The 19517-nt window shown below is 53.8% G+C and overlaps 5 protein-coding genes across 5 annotated transcripts; 1 reads left to right on the top strand and 4 right to left on the bottom strand.

Annotated features, from left to right (window-relative positions):
- Positions 1 to 589: 589 nt before the first annotated feature.
- On the bottom strand, positions 590 to 2292 carry BU26DRAFT_116756 (uncharacterized protein). The gene is made up of 6 exons (XM_033819458.1): positions 1985 to 2292; positions 1885 to 1921; positions 1592 to 1836; positions 1316 to 1539; positions 1126 to 1256; positions 590 to 1071 (listed from the first exon to the last, which is right to left on the bottom strand). Exons 1-6 carry the CDS (start codon positions 2126 to 2128, stop codon positions 785 to 787), a joined length of 1068 nt encoding a protein of 355 aa, XP_033678366.1. The 5' UTR covers positions 2129 to 2292; the 3' UTR covers positions 590 to 784.
- Positions 2293 to 3142: 850 nt separating this feature from the next.
- On the bottom strand, positions 3143 to 5179 carry BU26DRAFT_523690 (uncharacterized protein). Its single transcript, XM_033830105.1, has 2 exons — positions 4642 to 5179; positions 3143 to 4586 (listed from the first exon to the last, which is right to left on the bottom strand). Exons 1-2 carry the CDS (start codon positions 5029 to 5031, stop codon positions 3261 to 3263), a joined length of 1716 nt encoding a protein of 571 aa, XP_033678365.1. The 5' UTR covers positions 5032 to 5179; the 3' UTR covers positions 3143 to 3260.
- Positions 5180 to 5267: 88 nt separating this feature from the next.
- On the top strand, positions 5268 to 9262 carry BU26DRAFT_609423 (uncharacterized protein). The gene is made up of 4 exons (XM_033835923.1): positions 5268 to 5662; positions 5717 to 6350; positions 6401 to 8025; positions 8077 to 9262. Exons 1-4 carry the CDS (start codon positions 5389 to 5391, stop codon positions 8781 to 8783), a joined length of 3240 nt encoding a protein of 1079 aa, XP_033678364.1. The 5' UTR covers positions 5268 to 5388; the 3' UTR covers positions 8784 to 9262.
- On the bottom strand, positions 9203 to 14600 carry BU26DRAFT_493272 (P-loop containing nucleoside triphosphate hydrolase protein). The gene is made up of 6 exons (XM_033826144.1): positions 14089 to 14600; positions 12808 to 14042; positions 12520 to 12753; positions 11066 to 12472; positions 10717 to 11009; positions 9203 to 10670 (listed from the first exon to the last, which is right to left on the bottom strand). The coding sequence occupies exons 1-6, from the start codon at positions 14275 to 14277 to the stop codon at positions 9301 to 9303; spliced, it is 4728 nt and encodes a 1575-aa protein (XP_033678363.1). The 5' UTR covers positions 14278 to 14600; the 3' UTR covers positions 9203 to 9300.
- Positions 14601 to 15793: 1193 nt separating this feature from the next.
- BU26DRAFT_554874 (M6 metalloprotease) lies at positions 15794 to 18347 on the bottom strand. Its single transcript, XM_033832291.1, has 8 exons — positions 18252 to 18347; positions 17814 to 18206; positions 17554 to 17765; positions 17388 to 17500; positions 17227 to 17335; positions 17100 to 17177; positions 16896 to 17048; positions 15794 to 16847 (listed from the first exon to the last, which is right to left on the bottom strand). The coding sequence occupies exons 2-8, from the start codon at positions 18047 to 18049 to the stop codon at positions 15898 to 15900; spliced, it is 1851 nt and encodes a 616-aa protein (XP_033678362.1). The 5' UTR covers positions 18050 to 18206; positions 18252 to 18347; the 3' UTR covers positions 15794 to 15897.
- Between the last annotated feature and the right edge of the window lie 1170 nt (positions 18348 to 19517).

Raw genomic sequence — 19517 nt, 5'->3', positions numbered from 1 at the left:
GAGGCGGTAGGCTGTTGTTGTTGCTGTGGATGGATGCTGTTTTATGAAGAGAATAGAGGAGGTATCACAGCCTTCTTATACTTCACTCAATGTGCGAAGTTGAATGTTCTGTTGCCCTTCGTGGTCGTCTTTTTGCGAGTTTAGGTCTAACATAGCCACTTCGAACAGGGTAGCTGAAGGTTTTTTCGCACATTCATTGAGAATCCGAGGTAGAGAAAGGAAGTAATATGTTCGCGCTGACTAGAGGTAGTTGCGGAAAGCCTCATGGGATTCAATGGAGGACATCCAATTCGGTGGCGCAATGCGTGGAAGGACATCATGGGGAGTTGCGATCTACGGATCGCTTGGCTGCGATACGTTTCCTGACAGCGCGATCTTGAGCCGCAGTATCCCATGATCGACTTCTCTAGAGCGGGTTCCTGAATAGGATATCGGGGCTGAATGCCTCTTCAAATAAAATTTGAGCTATGACTGGAATCGCATTTGAGGTGGACTTCCTATTTCGGTCAGTTCGTGCGAAAAAAAGACACCAGGGCTGCTGTCAGACGGTACCATGAAGCCCAAATTAGCAGTCAGCCTCGCGAACGCCAGTCGCAATAACGTTCCACCCACACACGTGGTGCACTGTCGCTGCGAGCTCGGCCTTAGAACTCCATTGGGGAGACTGTGCATTGCGACCATACATGATTGTCGCACAAACAGATGTCGTAATCGCGCCGTATCGTACAACAATTCCCTCCGAAGCGTTCGTAAAGAAGATCGTTCCAATGAAAGCCGTAATCATTCAAGTAGAATCGCGTTTGGACGAGGAGACATCGGTCGTAGTGCTCTTCCAGATTTCTCCCGGCATCGTCTTGGCTTCTCTTCCCAGCACCAGGCCCTCGTACTGTGCCAGCTCGAGCTCGGAATCGTTACTTACTCTGCCGCGAGACGGATGGGAAAAGACACCCGGCCTCTTCGACCGCCCGGACTTTTGTGTGGTGTGGGCGTAGTATGGGGTCGGCCGGCTGCTGGATACGGTTTTGCGTCCGATGACGATGTCGAGGATTGGTCGGAGATTGGGGAGGGAGGCTAGAGGAGAGTTAGGCTACGAAGAAAATGGGGGAAATTTGACATGTAGCTTACTGGAAAAGTGTCCGAGGTTTACCTCGATGAGAGAGGCAATGGTTTGAGGCGTGGAGGTCCACCATATATCCAGCGAGGAAGTGTCAAGCTGGAATGCTTGGATGAGCTGGACGAGAGATGCTATACAGACACTAGTATGAGTTAGAGCCCGTCCACAACGCGGAAGCACATCTGTACAGCCGCCACTCACAGGGTTCCAGAAGTGAACATTCCCCCGACTGCGATTTTCTGCGCCCGAGGCAAATTGAGCTGCCGAATCTTAATACATGGCAACACCACGATTGCGACCTCCATGAGCAAATGTGGAATCGTCGTCCCAAAGAAGAAGTTGTTAGTCTTCACCGGACAAGTGCCATCCATGTCGGAGTGCCAGAACTTCGCAATCGGACTGCATATTAAAGGAATCACTATGACCTAGGGAATTCGGTCAACACAAGGTTGGCAGCGGGACGGCGGGTGTACTCACGCGGGCCATCATCCAGAGCAGTACACAGCCAGTAAGAACCCAAATAGGTATTCTGATGCTCGACTGTCCGAAGATGCGCACGTAAAGGGCCAAAGCGGTAAGCTTGGAGAGACCGATAGCTGCCGTGTATAGCCACATATCAATCCACAGCAGGCGGAAATAATCGTATGCAGCAATGTCGAACGAAGCTTTGTCGTATTTGAGCCCCATATCCGTAAGATGTAGCCCGAGTCCAACGTGTAGTTCTGATGGCGTTAAGGTCATCATATAGAAAGATCTGCGAACAGACTTACTGTAAAGATTCGAGATCGTGAAGGCGGTCGTAAACAACTGTCGGATGTCAGTACGGCACGAGGCCTAACCATGGAATGTACCGAAGCATGATCCACTCACAAATGCAACCAAAGCAACGTAGTCGCCCCAGTTCCATGGAACTCCCTTGATTCGTCGCGCTAGGAGCCTCAGGAGAAACGCGATCAGTGCGGCCGAGTAGGTGATCGCGCCGGCGGCGATCATGTCGGGCTGCCTTGTCTCCATCTTCAGAAGTCGGTATTATCGCATTTGGACCAAGAAAAAGCGTCCGACAGCGTGCTTGAGATCGTAAATATGTGCGATCCTCCCATCCCACGTCGGCTCTGCTTCTTCCTTCTTATCGCTACGCCGCAGCGCCAACAAGCCACTCCTGAATCCGTCTCCACGGTACGCGACGCAGGTCCTTCCCGTATGAGCGGGCCAAGGAACGGGTCAGGCAGGGTAATGGACGGGTGATGCGGGCTTAGCCCGTTGTCTGATAAGCCCTGCGTGGAAACCACTCCACCTAGGCATACCCAGGCTCCCAAGAAAGTCTGGTTTAAGCGCATCTTTAATGCGTCTTAAAAATGGCTTGCAGATGGGTCGCGGGTTGGAATTCAGGTTTCATCAGTCGCTGCGACTTGCCATCCCTGTCCTCGTGCATGTCGTCAACTCCGCCTCACTGGACGCAGATAAGGCTGTCGTAGTTGTGGATGCCGATCATCTCACGTGATAGGTTGGACAACCCCACTGCGGGAAGGTCATTCGCGAGTTTGCCGGGCCGTGCCTAAATCCTATCATGAGTTTCTTCACGGTGCTGATTGATTGGGCAGGGACCGTTGTCGCTCGCGCACTGTCCCGCAGCCTCAGGTTGGCAACCACCTTACAAGGCAGCTCCATGAGAGGCTTGCATGCCTCTGAGACTTTACGAGCGATCCATGAATGATAATCTCTCGATGAGGGCAGCAGGGTAAAGGGGTTCAGCCCGGCCCGCTCCAATCGAACCATCCTCGAAGCCTTATCGCGTGCCAACCCGGGAACACGGCACACGATCGGATCCGGCCGAATCCATGAAGGATTCCACACGAGCGTCCACACTGCGATGCTCGAAAGCTGTATATATATATATATAAAGGCTGCCCCCGTGGGGGTAAAGTTTCCTCAGGCGAGAATTCGCAGGCCTTTTCGTCAGAGCGGCAATGCGCGTCGCGACGGTCGCGTGAAACGGCGTGAGCCGCGCGGGACGCCTTATGCCGGCTGCCTCAATGCATCTGGCTGCTGATAGGAAAGCATGGTTGACTTTTGTACGATACAGAGTCGAAACACTTGGCACCCTGGGCTAGAAACAGCGAATTAGGTCGCTGTATCCTGAAGGGATTCATTCCCCTATGGGTTTGAACATGGAATCGACGTTTTCCTTGAGCTGAGTTACGACCCCTTGGTAGACATCTTTCTGAAAACCCACGTCGTCCAAGCTACTGCCACGTCGGTCGAAATTACAACGAATGCAGCGCCGAACCGCATCGCCATACCAATCTCCAGCCTCGTCGTAGAGTTCTTCGACGAGCCGATCAGCCATTCTCCACTCTGTCATCGGATCGTCTGACGGGCCATCCCCCGGCATATGGAGGCCAGACATAGGCTTGCCGTACCAAAGCTCGATAAGACAGACACCTAACGCGTAGAGGGTCTGATTTCGAATTATGCTGCGCATCGATGTAGGGGCGGTATGGGACGAGCGCTGGCCATGATCGAAACCCTGAGAGACGAACGGATGGTCATACGCGGTCTTTCCCGAACGTTTGATGAAAAGTATATCGTCTTTTCCCCAATTCTCATCAAGCCACGGCGTCTCATGCAGCTGTAGCACGCTAGAGGAGAGGGTTACAGCTAACTTAAGACGATGGCGACGAGCAAAACCTGAATCTTCTAACACGCTTCGAAGCGAAGATATCGACCACGCATCGGTATCCGCGGGCGGCTCTTTCGATGGATAAATGAGTATGCCATATTTCTGCTTGGCATACTCGTTCGCCAAAAGAGATAGGCATACATCCCGTTGTGGTTTCTGCAAGGTGCCAATCGCAGCACAGAGGTCCTGGATTGGCTGCAAGTTTGGAGTGACGTCTAGAGCTGCTTTAACGGCGCTCTTTGCGTGGCTTTCAAAGCGCACTGTCTTTCCGCAGCCGACACTGCCCGTAGCTGATGCGGTCGCTATCTGGCTTTTGCGCTCGATAGTGATCCGTACATCAGCCTCCTCCCACGCCCAGGGGTTCCTGGTCGCAGCGGAACCGCCAGACTTCGCGAGGATATCGTGGCTGTAGCGGAAAACCACGTGGAAAGGATCTCGCATTGACTCCTCACCCTCATCGGCGTCGTCCTTGCTCTGGACATCCTCCATGCGAGGCTCAAGGCGAAGGCTAACGCTGTGGTTCGCGTGACAGGGGCAGTTCCAGCTAGTAGCCAGAGCTGAGTGGAAGCCCTGGGCACGGTCGTTGATCACTTTAAAATTTGGAACCGACTGGTGGTCTGGCTTAGATGAGGCCTGCAGCGTCTCGAGCGAGCGGCATTGGGTGGTCAATTGATCGAGCGAGGAGTTCGCGCGACGCAGCGAAGCCATCAAGTCGTCGTAGTCACTCTTTCGGAGGCTAAACTCCAGTCGTTTATAGTACTTCTTGAACGTCTGCTCGTCGGTAAATTGGGGCTGCGAGACGGACGTTAGATAACGGTTGAGTGATGCTGCTGGCTTCGATGCGCACCTTCCCCGAAGAGTCCAATTTCAGCTTCTGCTTGAACGCCTCCGCCGTTCTCCTCAACTCACAGATAGTTCCCATGTAGGAGTCGTAACTAGTGCCGAGCCGGCGCTTCAAGTTCCGCTCAAACTTCTCTTCCTTCCAACGAGCACCGCATGGATCCGCCAGAAACTCAGCCAGCTCCTGTGGCTTCACGACACCTATCAGGAGTAGGTTGATGGTGTTCTTGTACTTGGCGTGTTCAGCGCTAAGCTCGGTGGCGACGCTCTTGAGGCCCTCTCGATACCGAAGATAGCGTCTGGTCACAGCGATACCTTTCCCGTAGAACTCTAGTCCTGCGAGAATCAGAGGAATAGAGCCTAGGACGAGGCCTGCGGCCTCGACGCCGGTCGCCATGCTGATAGTGGAGGCTGACGCCGACGAGGGCCGAAGCGGAGGCAAGTCAGGTCTGACAAGGTGGCTAGGCTAGACCTGTATGGCGGGCAAAAGGTGGGACCTCCTGACAGGACTTGAGAGGATGTTCAAGGCGTGAGAGCTCACGAGGAGGAGGACTGGGTGCGGTGGTGATGCGGCTGAGCAGCTAAAGTGGCAGGCGCGTCCGGGGTCAGGCGGGCAGGCGGGGTACTGTGTCGCGCCCACCCAACCACCAGATCAACCACCAGGCACAAGGCAACACTACGACCCTTCGCACCCTCAAATCCCTTCTGCCAACGCGACACGCTTCCCATATGGCCGCTAGAGGCCGCCGACTCGATGGCCTCCGCGCTTCCTATCTTTTCTCGTGTAAATGAGGCCGGCGCTGCCTTCATCAGCCTCGAACGAGCGCTTCGGGACTCTGCGCGCTTTGCGGCCCAGGTCCGCCCGCAACATATCGCAGATGAGTTCGACCGTTTCAAGATATGGGCTGGCAACATGGCCGCCCACCGGAAGGGGCGGCGTTCGCTCGAATACCGGCTCCGCGACGCAGCCCATCTGAAGGAGGAGCTCAACAAGCTGCTAGCAGCCTTGCAGGACTCCATCCAGACTTGTATGACATTTGCTCCACGTAGAGGAGTAGTCAGCTAGGCTAATTCACACCAAGCTTTAGCCATCGTGGAGGGGAACAGGGTGCCCTGGGACGAACTATCAGACTCTGACAGCGATTCGGGTTCTGATGCCGAGCTCTCGGATCACACCGAGGGCGACACCGAACTCAAGCAGCTTCTAGGAAGCATCAAAACCGCTATCACGTGCCTCTTCAGGTTGTCCATGTCCATTCGGAACCCTGCCCCAAATGACCAGTCTCGCAGCATCATTACAGTTGACAAGTCCTACTTCAAAGAATACGATATGCAGCATGCAAAGGCAAAGTTTCCTAGCTGCGCCGACTACTTGGTCGAGAGGCTTGGATGTGCGAGCTCTGGGCGGCGGCAGTACCTCAGCTATCGCGAAGAACACCACCAGAAGCTTGCTAAAGATGTGGATCTAGTCGGCCTTGAGGCACCGAAGACTGAGCACACGAGCAACAGCACGGAGGCAACTTCAATGCCAACGGCACGAGCGAATAGCTTCGACGTCCTTGACGGCGATGATGCCCTTTCTCAAACGTCGTATGCCACGTCAGTTAATGCCGCGATTCGAGTGCCGCCACTACCGAAAGTGGCTCATGAGCAAGAGCACTTTGAGTGTCCCATCTGCTTCATGATAGTGTCCATCCACACCGTAGCAGGCTGGAAGTATGTATTACGTCTACATCGCGATATGATTTCATGACTGACTAAACTAGGCAACACGTCTACCGAGATCTCCATTGTTACTGCTGCACCTTCGAGAATTGTATCACTGCGGATCATCTCTACGATTCCCGCCATGCCTGGTTCACCCATGAGCTGGAGGCTCACAGAACCTCTTGGCAATGTATTGAAGGCTGCGGAGAGACCTTTTCAACAGAGGAAAAGTTTGAGAACCACATACGGACCTCCCATCCAGATCTGGGCCATCCGCGCATGTTATCAGCTCTGAAACGGACATCCGCAAAGAAGCCTAGCCTGTCAGATGAGGCTCATTGCCCGCTCTGCGACCAGCGAATGACCCTCAGATTGTTGCAAAGACACGCTGCCCGACATCAAGAACAGTTCGCACTATTTGCTCTTCCACCAAATCTGGAAGCTACTGAGGATGAGCCACAGGACGACGAGCATCAATCTGTGGATATGAACGAGTGGCAAGATGAAGAGCTATCTGACGTAAGCGATACAGTTGATGCCGAAGACTTAGCCGATGTAAACAATCCGACCGATGGAGACTTCTCCGATGCAAGCGACGATGAAGACGCATCGGTATCTAGGACGGATCCCCAGGACATCAACACCAGCCGTTCCGCCATAGGCAGCGTACCAACGAACCAGTGGTTTGTGCCTGGCGATGGTATCGACGAAGAGGTTATTGATGCCGACATTCAGCGCTATTTAGGCCCCGATGCGCTCGTTAGGCCCGGCTTTGGCACTGACGAATACGAGGGCCGAGCAGGTTATTGGATAACTGCATATCGAACATTGACGGCACAGATGATTCAGGACCTGAAGACGGACTCCCAGCGTTGGCAAAATGAAAGAGATGGAAAAAGTAAAGGCGCATCTCAAGACTCGAGCACTCATTCAACGCCGGACGAGGAAGTCGTGGAATATGAGAGCGACAACATGGAAGTTGAAGAGACGCCAGCTTTGTCTCGCAAGCTCAGCAAGAAGGAAAAGAAGAAAGCCAAGCAGGCTGCGTTCGCATGGGATGAACCAGAGGCAGCGCCTGGCCCTAATGAAAGAAAGATTGGGCAAGATGTCGATGTCGCATTCGGAGTGAGAACAAGCGCTGTTGACGAGAGTTTCGCAGATGCAAATCGCGCGCCTACATCTGACGCTGGTGCAGAGACAAACCACACGACCCGTTCGTCGATATATTCGCTAATCGAAGAAAGCGATAAGTACAAAAATATCCAGTCTCAGCCTAAGGGTATTCTTCGCAGGCCGGCCGAAAGGTTTCCTGAGGATCCTGAACCTATTCGGGAGGGTCATGATCCTTACCGCCCTCCAACTCCCCCTTCCCCTTCCGCTACCGCTTCACCCTCCGGTCCACCTAAGAGTATTCTTCGCAAGCCGACCGAAGAATTTCCTGAGGATCCTTTCCCTATTCGGGAGGGCGTTGCCCCGCTTAATGATGCGTCAAAAGACGACGATAGCATCCCACCAGAAGCCCGATGGACGAAGATAGATCGCAGACTCGTCAACCCAGAGGCTCTAGAAGAGGCCAAGGAGCGTTTTGAAGAGCGTCTAGACTGCGTCATTGTGTTGAGGGTATTAAGGCGTGAGGAAATCCAAAAGCTTGCTGATCGCACAAAAGAGATCCGTGAGGGCAGAGGTGAGTAGACGCAATTTCCTGCATCTATGCGCAGCGCTGATAATGTTTTAGAGGCTGGAAAGAGAGATCAGGAAGTGGCTTCCTCGAAGGGCAAGGAGGCCGCGGTTGATGCTGAAAGCGTCTCGGGGGACGAACTCACCTTTTCCTATACGGATCCGGCAGGCATGTACCGCGACACCGAGCCGGCGTGGCGGCGGCCATTGTCTGGTAACATAGGAGATGATAAAGACTCCCTGGTTGATCGCTTGGGCCGCCCCTCCCACACAGACAGTACTGGGTTCTCCTCTACAAATGACCCGTCACGAGACGTCCAGCGGGGAGCTCTAGCCGTCAAAGATGCTCAAAGCGATACACATAACATACTAAGGGATCGCCAGCAGCAGATGAAGACCGAGCAAGCACCCGAAACGGAGTCTGGACTGCGCAGCGGCGAAGTCCCCGACGGGACCGCAAAGGCAGCCATGTTCTCGTTCTTGAGCGATCCGGCCCGGGAAGATTTAATGAGCAACGCCGCGAGGTTACAAATAGAACTAGAGAATACCCCAAATGGAACGCGGGGGACCATGAAGTATGAAAGAACGAGGAAACAGTATGAACTTGCCGAACTGGAGCTCCGTTTGTATGATATAGAGGCGTTTTCAACGAGAGCTCAAGCCAATCATACGATAGCCAATCTTCAGCTCCAGATCAGTAACTTGAAGAGAGATCTCCTCAAATATCCGGGCAAGAGGGAAGATGGACAGGACATTAAGACATAGAGTCGCTAGGCGGGCGAGGTGATAGCCCTGCGCTTCTACGCCGCCAACAGTGGTCGCATTTGACGCGCCTCGCGAAAGCTGCCGTATTTTAATACCTCGATCCCTTATCGGGCCCACTCTGTCCAGACATAAATACACTTTTCGCTTCACGCTAGAGCCTTGACGACATCGAGCTGTTGGCGAAAAGGGCCATGACGACGACACGGAGAAGCGAGGGAACGGAATCCCGTTGTACAGGCGGCCTTATTCAAGGGTTGCAGCAGGTAGCGGACATGATGGGGGTGTTCTGTGCGTATAAGTGATTTGGATGGACCGATCGTGAGCGGGCAAAGATATTTGAATCTGTGTTCTACCAACACCGATTGCCAAAAATGATAATAAATTAGTTCCAGAGGGGATAGCGATTGTGTATGATCTTTCAGTGTTAACATCCTTTAAGCCAAGGCTTTTCATTCTATTAGCGTATCAAATGATACTACAGGTATCCATGAATATTTCTTTCCAGCACCACCATGCTCTACTTCTCAGCATACTCCCCATACCGCCTCACAATATTCTCAAACACCTCATCCAACGTCGCCCTCCCCACACTATAAAACTCCACCCCCAAATCCCCCTTCACCGCCTCCAGCAGCCTGATCAATCGCCCAAGACTGCTCCCCTCCGCCGGCACCTCGAATCGAATCTGCCCGCCCTGCGTCTCGCGACTGACCTTCGCCTCCGGGAACTCCGCGCCGATCCAGTCCTTCATGGCCTGCAGTTCCTGCGGCGTGGTGTTCGGCGCGGAAGAGGAGACGAGGTGGATGTGGAATGCGTCGCCGGCGCGCTTCTTGAGCTCCTCGCGCTCGCCGACGGCCAGCATGCGCGAGCTCACGATGCCGATGCGGTCCGCGAGCGCGTCGGCTTCTTCCATCGAGTGCGTGGTGAGCACGACGGCGCGCGACTTGCTGATGCTCTGCAGGCAGCGCCACATGTTCCGCTTCGCGGCCGCGTCGAGCGCTGAGCTCGGTTCGTCGAGGACGAGGACGCGCGGGTTGCCGACGAGCGCGACCGCGAGCGAGAGCTTGCGCTTTGTGCCGCCGGACAGCTTCTGCGCGAGCTGGTGGGCCCAGGGCTCGAGGCCGCAAGCGGATATTACGGTGGAGACGTTGTGCGCGATGTTTGAGACGCCGCGGGTTTTCGCGAAGAAGCGCAGCGTTTCGGAGACGGTGAGGACGTCGGCGGAGTCGAATTGCGGACATACGCCTAGGTTTGCGCGCGCGGCGACTGGGGAGCTGAGGATGGAGTGGCCGGCTATGTCGATTGCGGAGACGGAAGTGGAGGGCTTGATATCGCCGCGGATCATAGAGATGATGGTGGACTTGCCAGCGCCGTTGGGACCCAGTAGGGCGAAGATCTCGGAGGATTGCACGCCAAAGGTTACGTTGTCGACGGCGAGGTTCTTGCCGAAGGATTTGGAGACTGATTCGACGCGGAGATCGGTGTTGGCGGATGTGAGACGCTTGAGCTCGGCGAGCAGGTCGCTGGAATACACATCCTCGGACTCGGGATCGCGCGAAGGCTTGTGCGAGCGGAGTGAGGGTATCATGAAGGAGCTGTCCCACCAGAGGAGCAGAACGAAGAGGAAGATACCCTGTAAGATGAGATAGAGGATGGGGCCGCCGTAGAGGTAGATGGAGCCGGCACTGTGTCCGTTGCAGAGAAGCGCGAGCTGGCCGAGACCGATCGCGAAGGCTCGTTCTAAACTCACGACTGGCGAGAATATACCCATGCCGAAGTAGAGGGCATTGAGGTTGTGCTCCAGGTCTTGATACGCGTTTGCGGACTGAACGCCGATTAAGCCGCCGAAGTAACCAAAATAGAAGACCACTTGACCCAGCGCGATCACTACATTTGTTAGTTCCAGACGCTCCATAGCATTGCGAGAACTTACTGAACCAAGCCGTCACCGCTGACTTCGCAAATATGGAGATCACGTAAGTTAAAAGTGCAGAAGTGATACCGTACAAGAAGAGGATAAGGAAGATGTAGCCTAGCCCAAACCAGACGGGGGTGGAAGCGGAGAGCAGAGCTGTGGCAACGACGCTGATGACGAGAATGAAGATGCCATCAAAAGCCAAGTGCGAAAGCCATAGCGGTACCGGGCGAATGCCATTCGAGTACTGCATGCTTCGGACGTTTGATATACGCTCGTTGGTCGGGTATAGCGCGAAAAATGCTGGGTACCTTTATCGTCTCATCAGCACATTGTGGTCAGATCTTCTTATGGCATAATCACTTACACGGCCAAGATAAGCCCATAGTAAATCATGAACAGCAGTGGCTTGTAATCGAACACCTCGGGGATCTGGGTCTGTGCAAATTCCTGGTAGCTGGAAGATATCGGCACCCCACTGAGAAGGTTGTCGAAGAAATTCAACATTTCCGACACGGCGTTGGCCTGCTGGACGTTGGCAACCACAGTCGGGGAATCATCCGTCATCCAAAGTCCTCCATCTACGCGCCTGTCGTAATATGATCCATAGTTGTCGTAGAAGTTGTGTTGGGTATCCTCAACTTTCTGGATGAGTTCTTCGAAGGAATTGACGAGGACGAGCTGGTCCCTGAGTTCCGTGCCGTTGTGGTAGCCGTACATGTCAGGATAGGCAGTGTGGTTCAACGAATAGACATTTGCCATCTGGGCTATTCTGGCGTTGTTGAGCTTGTCCGGAGGACCGAAAAGATACCGCGGTTGATAGTTCGAGGCAAAGTCCGAACGGTAGGTGTAATCGTAGATGAGGTCCTGTTGGACCGGGCACTTCATTGGCTTGCTAAAGCTCTTGATCAACAGTGGCGCTATTCCAGCGCCCACAAGGGCGAAAGCCACCGCAACGAAATAAGGTATCCACCTGCGGCGTAGAATCCGGAATCGCTTGCCCAGGAGGATGTACCACTGCTTGAAGACGGAAATTGGCCGACCATCAACGAGTTCGTAAGTGTCGTTTACGTTCACTACCACGGCCGTTCCGCTTTTGTCCTCTTCCTCAGGCTTGCTCGATGAAGTGCTTTCTGCCGAAGCGATGGTGTCGCCTGTTGCTTTCAGGAAGAGTTCCTCCATGGTTGGGCCGGAGATCTGGTAGTCATGGATGTCTTTCGCCTCGAGATATTCAATGAGCTCGGCCGCCAGCGCAGCATTTCCAACTCGATAGACCATCTGATGTCGCGATGCTTCCTTCTCAACCGGGCCGGACAAAGGTATGTCAAGGTCCATGTGGTTGGGGAGCTTGATCGTATAGCCGTTTCCGAATCTGTTCTTCAGGGTGGCCGATGTTCCTTCGGCTCGGAGCGAGCCTTTGTACATGATCGCGATATTGTCGGCCAAATAATCAGCTTCATCCAGGAAGTGCGTTGTCATGATGATCGTCCGTCGCTGGCGCTCAGCCAAGAGAATCTCCCAGATCCTTCGTCGAGAAATGGGATCCAAACCTGTAGACACCTCGTCTACGCAGCATACGGCGGAGCCACCAGCAAACATCATAGCTAGCTGCAATTTGCGCTTCTGGCCTCCCGAGAGCGTTTTCGCCTTGCAAGGGAGCTTCTTGGAAAGATCGCAGGAACGGACTAGCTCGGCGACGATCTCTTCGTTGACTGCTGATATGCATTTGAGGTCGCTGAAGATGCGAATATGCTCATCGACGGTAAGATCAGGCCTAGAGACGATTACTAAAATTTTCGGGAGTATGAACTACGAGCATACCATATCACGTTGTGCTGCGGCGCGTAGCCAAGGCCGCCGCTCGGATCGATGGCAATGCTGCCAGATGTGACCTTGTGTTGTCCAGAGATGCAATTCATCGTTGTACTCTTGCCGCTACCATTTGGTCCGAGGAGGCAAAGGATTTGTCCCCGATACGCCTTGAGATTCATGTCGACTACTGCTTTGACATCTTTGCGGCGTTTGAACAGACGGCCAAAGATGCCCGCCTTATAGCTGCGCATAAATTAGTGAACTGGTGCCACGTGTCGTATCGATAGTCAAACTTACGTTTTACAAAATGAGGACAACATTACAGTCGAATCTTGCGGATGCACTGGCTTCGAGAACGTCCTATTTGAAGATGCGGTAGAGAACAGCAGTTGCTCCACGAAGAAAGCCAGGACAGGGTATACCACAATCTGAATAGCGAGGAATATCCAGTGGATGCCGAGTTTGATGCGCCATTCCTCGGATTCGGGAGCGTGCTTCCACATCTCCACTTTGACATTGCCAGCCTCGAACCGTGCCACGCCCGTGATGAAGTAGGTGAAGTTGGCCGACGGAAATAAGAAGCTCAAGATGGCACATGCAACCTGGGTTTGCTCGTAAAGGGTCTGTGGTAGGATAGCGAACACCAGCGCAATGACGACCATGATGGATCCACTGAGCTGGGACTTCTTGAAGAATGAAGCGCCGCAGAGAGAGAGGCCAGTGAAAGCGAGGCCAGCAAAGACCGTATAGCCGGCCGGGATGCCCTTGGATGTATTGGGGAAGACGAGAACGCTAATAACGACGCCGACAGCGATCCAGCTGGGGAGGTAGATCAATGCGAAGGAGATGTAGGTGGAGATCTGTCGCGCCAATCTTCCTCGGATGTTCGAACCGCCCGGTATCATGGCATCGATGAGGCCAGACATTCCTAGTTGGCGTTCGGAAGCGACGAAGGACGTCAAGTGATACACGATTTCAACAAGCGTGAACGTGAAGATTGCGCCGAAAGCGTAGATACAAAGCGCCAAGTAATTGCTGGTCCTAGAGTCATCCAGGATGGATTGCTCTTCGTTCGTATAGACAACTGTCTTCATCGTTGGAGGAAGCGCAGAAGTTCCATCCGACATGGAGCGCGAAATGATCTCGATGTCCACGGCACGCTGGAGCGGCATAAGATAGAGTTCCGGGCCGTAATTGTCGCTCCTGACATTGGCAAAGCCCCCATAGCTAGAGCTCTCCCCTCGGACGGTGTAGTTCCAGGTTCCCTTTTCACTGATGTTGGTGCCTTGTGTTGGACTCCCATAAAACACGACCGCTCCATAACACTTCGAAACGCCCTTCGTGTCACTTGCGCAGTCTTGTGCGAGCGCCCAGGTATCGTCGTAGAGCTTTGGGGTCCTGCCAGCCTCGCTGATAGTTCGCGAGAGCGAGTCAATGAGCGAAGAGACATCTCCGCCCTTCATGCCATTGTCGACGAAGCCCACAATGTCACGCCCGTTACTCGCCGCTAGCCCGTCCTTTAATGACCGGATCTGAGGAGAGTTAGTAGAGCCTTCGCAGAGCAATGAAAATACTTACAGTATGCGGAGACGAGACCCCCCAAGTCTGGGCTGAGGCGAAGAATTCCTTGCTGTAGGCTACAACGAGCACGATAGCGAGAGGGATAATGAATGCGCGAATGAATGTCCATATGGGCCTTCTAACGCAGATGATGAGAAGATTCTTGCGTATCAACGCCCAAACCTGTCTGAGCAGCAGATTCATCATGATGCCCAATCGATGTGGAGCGGGAAAAAAATTCGAGTGGTCGGAGCGAGCAGTCAACGGGTGAAGACGCGAGCGAAAGCGCGCCAATTTACGCTCTGGATTGAGACCCTAGAGCCGAGCAGTGAACACAACCCACATGGCGGCGATCCTAAAGAACGCCTAGAGTGAAAGCGAGGATGTACCCAAGGCGAAGCATGAGGAACAGAGTTCGAAGGCTGTGGGGAGGCAGCGTGTTTCATGGCATCCGCAAGACACAGCGAATGGTGACACGCGAGCTTGTACTCCGGTCCGCAAATCAGAAGCAGTCGCATTGCGATGGGTACGCGCCGTTGCGGGTGATTATTGGAGGTGGAGCGGAAGGATGAGGCTGCGCAGGGGGAAAGGGGCTATGCATGTTGGGCACCTGTTCATATGCGGCTTAGCGTTGGTGCACAGGCCGCCGCCTAAATTGGCCCTGCCGTGCATCGTGGAGCAGAACTGAACACCAAGCCTCCAGGCAGCGACATCTAAGCCGATAGATCGCCTGTGATCTCCTTCCGATTCGCTATTTACAGCTGCAAGGTCGGCAATTCCTTGTACATCCCGTTACTGAGATTACCCGTTTGGTCCTCCTTCGACAAGCCGCTCCTCGAAGGATCCTTATACGAGCCACTGCACCAAGGAAACCTTCTTGACGCGTGTCAACATGGAGTAGGAGACGTTACAGCCCGTTGTCCTCAAGACAAGCCTACTGCCGCAGCCGTACTCAGTTTTCATTATCTCGTCCCGCACAGCCGAGTCACATCCGCCGTTTGGGGCAACCTTAGTGGAGGCACGATTCCATCTATGCAGCATTTAGAACGATAAGTATCACTCCCGTCATTGGTGTAGATGAGTACGGACCGCAAATACGAACACAACGTTCCCTTTGGGGTGCATAGGTTTGGCCAAGCTCGATGCCATGCTTGAGTGGCAATCCACAACGGGACACAGTAGACCTTGCGAAATACCCCTTCCTCGATGCAATAGTGCCCGAGTGATTAGAGCCTTGTAAAGCTCTGTCCGAAGAGCTTCAGCACACTGGACAGTGTTGATGCATTATAAGCCGAGGGCTTTCAGGGTAGGCTTGGCTTCGAGGCTGGAAAGCAGAATTTGAAGCGGGAGTATCATTTCTGACTGCGGGAATGCGCCCGGGGGGGGTATGTGCCACCAGTATCTCACCATCATGGCAAATCGTACTGCGATGCCTACCCTTAAAGGCCAGCTTCCGAAATCGGCATGCCGTTACGGGCCCGCGCCGATTCCGCCCATCGTATTCCAACACTGCCCCATCCGCCGTACAGAGCTGCTCCCTCCTTCAGGCCCAAACCATGGCACACGTCACTTGCGAGCAAGAAGAGGCTTGACTCTCGTATCAAAGTTTCAACGTGGGCCGGTTAACAGACCGCTCCAGCTCGGCTACCACTGGCACATTCGGACTACACTGCTTCGATAGCCTTCAAGTGCGATAAATACGGAGTCTAAATGGAGTGACATTCCGCAATAAAGACAGTCTTGCACAAAGCCAGATCGCCACGCCCTCCAGAGCCCACAAGCGCACCGCAGCGCACGCGACGGTGACGCTTGCCATCACCCTTCCCTTCAGAAACCAGGCTCGGTAATATCCCGAATACGGGTAATCGACCACCTCTGCGTAGGCCGTCCGATGTTCGCACTATTCATCTTCACTTTGGGTCCACCCTCTATAGTGTCCAGATACAGGTTCGGTCCTGAATACGCATTCTCCAGGTGCCACGTCCCATCACCCCATGGCTTGATCATCCAGAACTGGCCCGAAAAGAACCCAGCTTTCTGAAGCACGGGCGTGTACTTGTCGTTGCCGTAGACATCGAGCTGGCGTTTAGCACCGAGGAACAGCGTGCGCAGATGGTACGTCCCGTCTCCGTTGGACTTGATCTGCCAGTGCTGGCCGGAGAAATTGCCGTCACGGGCCATTTGGAGCAGGCCGGTGCTGTTGGTACCGTTGTCGTTGATGACGTCAAGGGAGTAGCGTGCAGGTTCATACGTGTTCTTGAGGCGGTACCAGACTTGCGGGTTGAAGTCGCCAGTCGGCGGCTGAGCGATGGGTTTGACGGTGATGTTGAAGGTCATGGATGGAGTGGAGGCAGGGATCTGCGTCACGGAAACGAACGAGTCAGCCCCGGAGTATGCTTTGCTATGAGGATTGCTCGTTGCATTGAAGGTGACCTTGTTTGCGATACCGGGGAAGGGATCTCCGCCGTCGCCGCGGTTGCGTTCGTCTTCAAGGTCCTTGAGACCATCGGCCTGCATGAGCTTGACCTTTGGGTGATTTTCATCCGTGTTTTCTGGGACCGCATCATCAATGTGCCAGACTAAGAGTCCGGCTCCTGGAAGCGAGGCATCGAAGCCGGTGAGCTGACGGTTCTCAATGAGAAAGTATTCTTGGCTGCTGCCATCGCCGTTAGTCCAGAGGCGATGGGCCTTGAAGCCGCTCTTGACGTCTTGGAGTGTAACTTGGTGATTCTCAGTTTCCGTGATGGTCCCAATCCAGCCTTGGGTGGCCTTGCACCCTGACGATAATCAGTTATGTTATGCTAGGTTCCACCAGGGGAACTCACAAGCTGATGGATGGACCGGTCGGTGTTCGTCGCCTCCGAAGCTCCCAGCAGCCATCAGGCACCAGTTTCCAATTCCTTCGCTAGTCAAATCGGGTCTTGGGGGACTCCAGCTATCAACGCTATCGGTATCGTAGAGATCAGGCCAACCAAAGACTGCGACTTTTCAGTAAAGCAAGCCAGATGAGAGAATCTACGTTACCGTACCTAAGTGGCCGATCTCATGGGCGGGGGTGCCGCATCTGGCGAATTCCGAGACTGTGAGGAAGGCGTAGATATTCACACCTATCAAGATCAGTTTGTACGTACTGCTAACAAATGTTCAAAGTCTTACCGTTCGCTTTTTTCTCACTGGGAAGGACCCATTTGACAGACCAGATATCACTCCTGACTCCAGTCCGTTCGGCAGGTGCACCGGCATGAACCACAATGAACGCATCCACCTATGTTATGGTCAGTTTAAGCGCTATATGGCCCGGCCGAGGTCGAACTTGCATAACCATTGCCATCGTTGTCATATGGTCCCCAGTTGACGCTGGATTTGGCCGCTTCGAAGGCCTCGTCTGCCATTGTTCGGGAGTTCGGCATGACGTCGCCGAAGCCGAAGTCTAGATGGGTCAGAACTCAGGAGTTTCCTTAGGAACCAGCGTTCCGCTCTTACCATTATTAGCGTACTGCGCCATCTTCTTGCTCAGCGTAAACGGTCCCACGACTTCCCCAGAGAATGAGACCTTCTTATTCGAGACTTCTGAGTAGTACTCAGTGACTGAACCGGTGGCGAGCTTCCCATTCGAGAAGAACAGATCTTGCATGCGTTCCTTAGCTCCCGCAGCCATCTTCACGTCCTGGAACTGAGCTAGGACGACAATGGCCCTGCGAAGGCGTTAGAGTCATGATTCGCAGCTCATATCACCAGCTCACCGAATATTGCCCCTTAATGGCGCCCTCTCCAGCGCGGCTCTGCTCATGGCCATGATGGATGTGGGCTTCGGATAATGAGACTTTGGGAAGATGAGCCCGTCGCCTATTCCAGGAGTGCGCCGTGCGTTTGCAAGGGCCTGGGCAATCTCCTTAGCGGAGGCGACATTGCCAGTGCCCTGAGCATTGAAACCCTCGGCCTTCACCTGGGCGACAAGATCTGGATGCGCGCAAACCATGATGAACGGCGTGTGGGGAGAAAAGGATATGACAGAATACTTCGGATGTTCAAATGTGGCGTAAGACTTGAATTGTCAAATGTTCAAGCTTGATGAGAGCAAAGTAAAAACGGAGGAGAGGTTCGACGAAGGAATATATAAATATGAGGGATATAGACTAATGGAATTAGTTTTTTTTTGGCTGGCAGAGAAGCTGACCTGCCTGGCTGAACAATAATGGCCATTTCCCGAATGCGGGCACGCCCTCTTTCCGTGAAGATCGCCAGCATGGTGGCACATCTTGGCTGGAAGATGCCGCACAATCGTGGAGCTGAATTTGTGAGGGCTGGACGAAGATGCATCTCAACGTGGTCAGTGGAACCGTGGTCAGTGGAACTCACGAAAGCCATGGCAAGTTTTGGGGGCCGGTAGACTGCGGAGAAGAAGACCAAGGACCAATGTCAGAGGGGTGGCTTTGTAAGCTCCTCGAATTGGATTCGAACGGTAAGTGCCGATTATACTCATTCGAATGAGGACACCATAGGGCTGAAATGCAGGCGCGAAAGCAATGGATGCATGAGCGTTCACGCGTCTAGGATTGGGCGGCTAGTGTCCTAGGCTCGAACCATCAGGCAAACAGTTTGAGTCCAGACCTACCTGATTTCTTGGGACAATATGCAGCTGCGTTTCTCCAGAGCTGCATTGAGACACTCCAGACTGAACGTGAACCGCGTGTGAACTGCCCGGTAGTGCCGCGTTTTTGCTTCAGAACAGGCCGAGTGCATATATGCGCGCCGCCATCGCCGATGCCCGCTCGTCGAAGTCAAGAAAATTACACAAGGACGCGGAGGGCCCTCATAGCTATCATCACTATCCGCAAAAGAAGCATGCCGCGTCTGAGCGGTCAACACTCAGCTCTCGCGCCAAGGAGCGGGAAGTGGCAGCTTAAGGGACAGGTGATGACGCCCTCGCTACATCAAACGAGCAGGAGCCAAAGGGCTGAGCGGGCATGGCAGTTATAGGATGAGACGTCACCCTTGGGCTGGCTGGCTGTGGATGAAGTGGTGCGAGAGAGGGCGTATGTGTGGAGGAAGGTTGCAGATGCGGAGCTGAGAGCTAGCCGGCGGAAACGCCACTAAGATGGATTCGTGCTCTGGCTGGTCCGTGCACAACGCCGACAACCTTGGAACCTCAACTCCACTTCTCGACGCTCCCAGCCTCATCCTACCGCTTGCCTCACCACACTGTGCTTTCGATTTTCCATCTCAGTCATTCCTCCGTATGAGGTCATTACTTGCTTCGTCCGTCGAGTCAAACTCGTACGGTTCTCTTTGTGCCCATGGTGCTCTGCACCACGCGCATTTGAGTCTAAACTGTGTTTATTTGTCTGCTACTCAATGCCGATTTGGACACTGTAGGCTTTGCATAGCTATGTCTTCCGAAACGAACTCTTGCTCTTGCACCAAATCCTCGCAGAGCGATTTGATCC

The sequence above is a fragment of the Trematosphaeria pertusa genome, assembly GCF_010094035.1.
Source record: "Trematosphaeria pertusa strain CBS 122368 unplaced genomic scaffold BU26scaffold_17, whole genome shotgun sequence".
Classification (NCBI taxonomy): Eukaryota; Fungi; Ascomycota; class Dothideomycetes; order Pleosporales; family Trematosphaeriaceae; genus Trematosphaeria; species Trematosphaeria pertusa.
Note: the sequence above shows the minus strand (reverse complement) of the source record. Positions and strands in the feature narration are given on the sequence as shown.